The 5,378-nt window shown below is 46.2% G+C and overlaps 1 protein-coding gene across 1 annotated transcript in view; it reads left to right on the top strand.

Annotated features, from left to right (window-relative positions):
* Window positions 1-4,519: 4,519 nt before the first annotated feature.
* The window catches only part of SYCP2L (synaptonemal complex protein 2 like), an 80,237-nt gene continuing 79,378 nt past the window's right edge, over window positions 4,520-5,378 (top strand). Inside the window, 2 exon segments of the mRNA XM_015567798.1 lie at window positions 4,520-4,747; window positions 4,867-5,055. Of these exon segments, the coding sequence (XP_015423284.1) occupies window positions 4,520-4,747; window positions 4,867-5,055 (417 nt within the window).

The following is a 5,378-nucleotide window of genomic DNA, read 5'->3' as shown; positions in this document are numbered from 1 at the left end:
GGAAAACAAATCTAGAGGCGCGCCAGGTGAATTTTCCCCATTTAAAAAAGAAAAGAAAAGTGGAGATTGGGAGAGAGGGAGTGGGAAGGAGAGGGAGAGGGAGAAAGAAGAAGAAAGGAGGGGAGAGAGAGAGAGAGAGAGAGAGAGAGAGCGAGAGAGAGCGGAGAGAGAGAGAGAGAGAGAGAGAGAGAGAGTGATTGGAAGTCCACGGGGGTTAAGGACCCGGGTGGAGCCCAGATCTGGGCCTCGGTGCTGAAGGCGCCAGGCAGCTCCGCCTTTACTCTCTTTCTCCAACTCTCAGGTCCCGCACCAGCAGGGCAGGTCACCCCTCCCGGACAGAAGAGGAACAGGACGGGGAGGTTGACCTGAGCCCTTAGATAACAGGAAACTGAAGCCAAGATGCTAAGGGGCGAGGCTGGAGGTGTGGAGGTTGGAATGCCTCATTTATATTGATGATTTTTTTTGTGTGTGTGTGTCTTTCTTTCTTTCTAACCCCGCCCGGCCTCTGGGGTTTCCGGAAGCTTTGGAGACAGTGGCTGTCGAGCCGCTACTCAATTCTCCTGCCGCTCGGGAACCATAGGTCGCTGCGCGCCGCAGGCTGAGTAACTGTGCCGGTGCCGCAGGATCCGTCGGCCTTCTCTGGGTCTTTTTCCCGGGCTTTTGCTGTAGCTGCTGTTATACGTGTCCTGGACTGTGGACTGTGTGCTCTTTTGTGTGAGTGTGTGAGGGGGGAGCGGGAGGGGGCGCCGAAGCAGATGTCCAGGGGAGTGCCAAAGGTCCCTGTGTGTTCGTGAGCCTGGGTGCACCCACCCCGGGGCTGCGGGGGACCCTGCCCAGTGGGAGGAGAGTCCTGGAAAGTGAACCTGGAGAAAGTGGGGAAGACCAGCTAGGGGCAGGTGGAGAGAGAGGGGGGAGCTCTGCGCCCCTCAGGTGCCGGAGCTCTTGCAGAACCCGCAGCTCTCTCTGTCTGAGCCAGTTTCCCTTTCTGCTTACAGGAGGGATTGGGGCTCGGGTGAGTTCTCAGTCGCCATCCACCTGACATAACCCTTTTAAACAATCATCTTTATTACCTTGTATGCATATATTCATAGCCCATGGACACAGACAATGGGATGCTGATGGCCTGGGGGGGGGGCGGGCTGGAGGGAGTTAATAATAGTTCCCATGTTCCCAGTCATCACCCACCCACGGGGATTTTCACTTAATACTGTGGCAAAAGTAATTATGAACCGATTATTAATAATTGATAACATCACAGCTTTTACATAGTACCTTTTGCTCTGGATTCAGAGACATGGAAGCAGGGAACAGAATGCAGAAACTCAGAGGGAAGGTGTGTGGGTGGGAGATAATCAACCAAAGACCTTGTATGCATATGGACACAGACAACAGGGTGCTGAAGGCCTGGGGCAGTGTGGGGGTGGGGCAGGAGGGAGGCTGGAGGGGGTTAATGGTGGAGAAAAGGGTGGCATATGTAATACTTTCAACAATAAAGAATCACTTAAAAGTCATCTTTATTGATATTGTTGTGGAAATACCACGGCAAAATGTATTTACCCCCAGTCCATCTGGGGAGGCTTTTCTGGAGACTCCAACGCTGTGGGCTCCCCGAGGAACCTGGTAGCACCCAAGAAGAGAAAAGGATTGAAATGACTTAAGTCGCTCATTACCCATGCTGGGCGGAGAGAGAAGATGGGTTTCTGGAATTTATTTTGTTTTGCCGGAGGGTTGCCAGCCCTAGGTCAGAGAAGAGCCACCCTGAAGGGGGGTCACTGTTAGAGGAGGATGTTCCGAACCTACATCCCTCTAGAGCAGTGGTTCTCAACCTTCCTAATGCCGTGACCCTTTAATACAGTTCCTCATGTTGTGGTGACCCGAAACCATAAAATTATTGTTGCTACTTCATAACTGTAATTTTGCTACTGTTATGAATCTTAATGTAAATATATGATATGCAGGATGTATTTTCATTGTTACAAATTGAACATAATTAAAGCATAGTGATTAATCACAAAAACAATCTGTAATTATATATGTGTTTTCCGATGGTGTTAGGCGACCCCTGTGAAAGGGTCGTTCGACCCCCAAAGGGGTTGCGACTCACAGGTTGAGAACCGCTGCTCTAGAGTCTACATCAGGGAGCTGGCACGCCCTAGACCTTGGTCTCTCCTAGCGCATGCTGGTCGGACAGACTAATGCCAGGTGGGACCCGGCTGGTAGGGTGCCCAGGCCAGCACCTCTTGCAGGATTTGTCTTTTCCTTTCATGAACCTTAAACCCATTACCTGAACAACCATCTACACTCCCGATCCTCTCACCTCTCCAGTCAAGGGCATAGCCAGGCGTGTTAGCAAAGTCAATCCCATTGGCAGTTGATCATCGGAGAACTCCCGTGACTGGAAATGCCATCTTTGGGCAGTTCTATGACTTACCTTTCTCTAGATTCCAGCTCGGATACTCCTACCAATCAGAGGCGAAATATCCACGTGGGAGAAAGTGACTTGTTCATCTCCCCAGCCTCCCTTGCCCCTAAGTTGTCTCCTGAAAGGTCAAGTCGGTCTGGGTTTGCGATTAAAATCACTCTCAGATAATCATCAGGAAGGTCCTGGAGGAAATGTAGAGAGGGTCCACTCTTCACCCCTGGTTTTATCCTCAGCTTTCATCATATTAACTGACCGCCGAAAGTCATTGCAATCCTGTCATCCAGTTGCTTTTTACGTTGCTTTGTCTTTCAGAGGTTAAAACAATGGACACTTAATTTTTTTACAAATCACTATTTTGTTAATTTGATAGTTTAACCTAATGTATACTTTAAAATGTTTTTAATATAACTTCAAAAACATTTACAGTCACCTCTGAGAATGCACAGGAATTAATTTCTGGTCTTCCTGTAAACATTGTTAGAATATTTATTGTCTCTCTGATCTTGGGATGTTCCTAGAGAGCCCATATCTTTCAAAAAACATAAATACAAGTTTTAATGTTAAAGCAAATCAATTACTCATGTACTTATTTTCTAAATGGATTCTGGTATCCACATAAATGTCAGAGTCTCCGCCATATTCCATTTACAGAATTCCATTTACAGAATTAAAATACACATATTCCAACTCACCCTAAAAATGTGTCTGGGTAAAATATGTTAGTCAAACGAATCAAAGTGATGATATAACAAAATGAAAATAAACAAGTCCATGTGTTCTCTATTTTATTATCTTTCATTTCTCCTGAAAGACTGAATGCATTAACAACCATATGGCTTGGAAAGGCGTATTTTTCCTGAAAAGTCTGAAGATAATGGATTATGAAGTTTTAAAGTCTAATATTAACAATTTTATTATATTATGTTATATTGTTATTATATTACTATATTGTTTTATTTCCTAAAGTAAAATATATTTAAACTGCATTTTGATTATTGTTTATTCTTCTTCAATTCTTTCTTGAAGTTAGTGTTTGCCCTGATTCAGAACACTTTATTTTCAAAGCTGGCTCTTCCTTAATTACTATTTTGATATTTTAAAAGCCCATTAATTCAAAAGCAAGGAAGAAGGCTTTGAATTTGCTAGGTTGAGATTAAAATTAATAAATTAACGTAAGTATATTTACATCATCTTCCCCCGGAAAGGGATATAATGAGCTTTGAAATAAGTATCATTTCAAATGAACTGGAGGTGGGAGGCACAGTCCTGGGCTGACAGCTCAGATTCCGGTTATAGTATGTTTTGCTTGGATATAAACAAATATCTTCCACAAATGTCATAACACGAAATACCCTTAACATCTAGTTATAATTCAAGTTGATTTACATCTAAAGAATGTTTGGAATTGAGGGTTGTTTTTGTTTTTTTAAGGAAAACACCAGTCCAATTTATTTTTGCCACCGTGTTCACATACCAGGCCACCTACCGGCCTAAACCTGGCCATCAGTACACATACTTATCCGGCTAAAGGAAGTCGGCAGAAAACAAACTGGATGAAAATATTTGCTTGCTTTTTTGGTTTTGTTTTATTTTGACTGAATACACCGAGGTATTTTTTTAAAAAATAACCTTTTTTTGTGATACCAGAAATATACTCAAATTTGGCTCCTATGGTGAAAGTTCAGCCTTAATTCATATCAATATTAATGGACCCCAAACAGCTGAAAAGCTGTTAAAAATGGAGAGGAAACTGCTCGCTGAGGCAAAGGGGCACCTATCGGTGTAGAATTTTGCAAATATAGAATGTTTAAATGACGTTGTTCACATTCTTTGAGTAACACTTAAAGCGTGTGTGCGCGCGCGGGCGTGCGCCCAGGCGGCCTGGCCAGGAGTGCTAGTTCCTCGCAAGCATCCCTCGCATCGCTAACACTGGATTCCAGGGCGCTTCAGGGGCGGGTTCAGCAATTAGCCTTCCTGGCCAAGACTGGAATCCCAGAGCCGTGGTCTATCCGGGCTCTCCCCGCAGCCTCCCAGCGCGCGGGTCTCAGGAGGCAGAATCGCGTGAACTTGAGCGCGGCGCGGGCCGGGAGCCTCGGGATGCAGGCGGTGAGTGACACCGGGGAACCCCGGCGCCTTTTAGCCCCGGCCTCCTCCCCGCGGTTCAAGAGGGGCGCCAGGGCGCGCGGTGCGGGCGCAGAGCCTCCCGTGCACGCCCGTTCACTGGCTCCGGCCACCGCGCCCCAGCCGCCGCGGGAGGAGCCCTTCGGGGAACGTTTGGGCGCTTCCACCGCTTTAGATTTGCGTGGAGTTTATTGGCAGCTTGCAGTGCGAAAAGAAACCTCTGGTCCCTTGCTAAGAGAGCGCTGGGGGAGGGGAAAGTGGATAATCAATGCGTGGAAGGCAATGAGATGTTTCTTTTCACGTTGCTTCGGCTGTTTGCCTAGCGCGTTCCCACCTTGCTGCGTACGCAGCGCAGTGATGTTAACCCGGCGGCCCGGGAGTGCGGTTCCGAGCGCTGGGACTTCAGCCAGCCCCGGGGAAGTGATAATCCCGAAAACGCAACCCGGTGGGGTGTGGATTGGCACTACCAGAGCCAGTACTTATCAGCATTTATTGAACGGAATGCACGGCTGGTGAGAAAAAAAAGCTTAGGTTTGGTTTTTTGAATTCTCCCTATTTTTCATATTTATAAATAATGACAACATTGTAAAATATACTCGCGTTTAAGGTTGTGAGCAAGTACATAGAGAAGTAGGGTTGTCCGCCCAAGCTAGATTTTTAAAAAACTTCAGAAGAAGAGATTTTTAAAAATTTCTTTTTGTGTTATACTTTTACATTGGATTAATTTAATTAGGAAGGAGTGAGCAGATGAGATGCGATGCTGTTACTTATCATAGTACAGTGTGCTGTTAAAACCATGAGGGCAGACCCAGGGACCACTTTTTGAAGAAAGTGT

This window comes from Myotis davidii, unplaced genomic scaffold, assembly GCF_000327345.1.
Source record: "Myotis davidii unplaced genomic scaffold, ASM32734v1 scaffold62, whole genome shotgun sequence".
NCBI classification, from domain to species: Eukaryota; Metazoa; Chordata; class Mammalia; order Chiroptera; family Vespertilionidae; genus Myotis; species Myotis davidii.
Note: the sequence above shows the minus strand (reverse complement) of the source record. Positions and strands in the feature narration are given on the sequence as shown.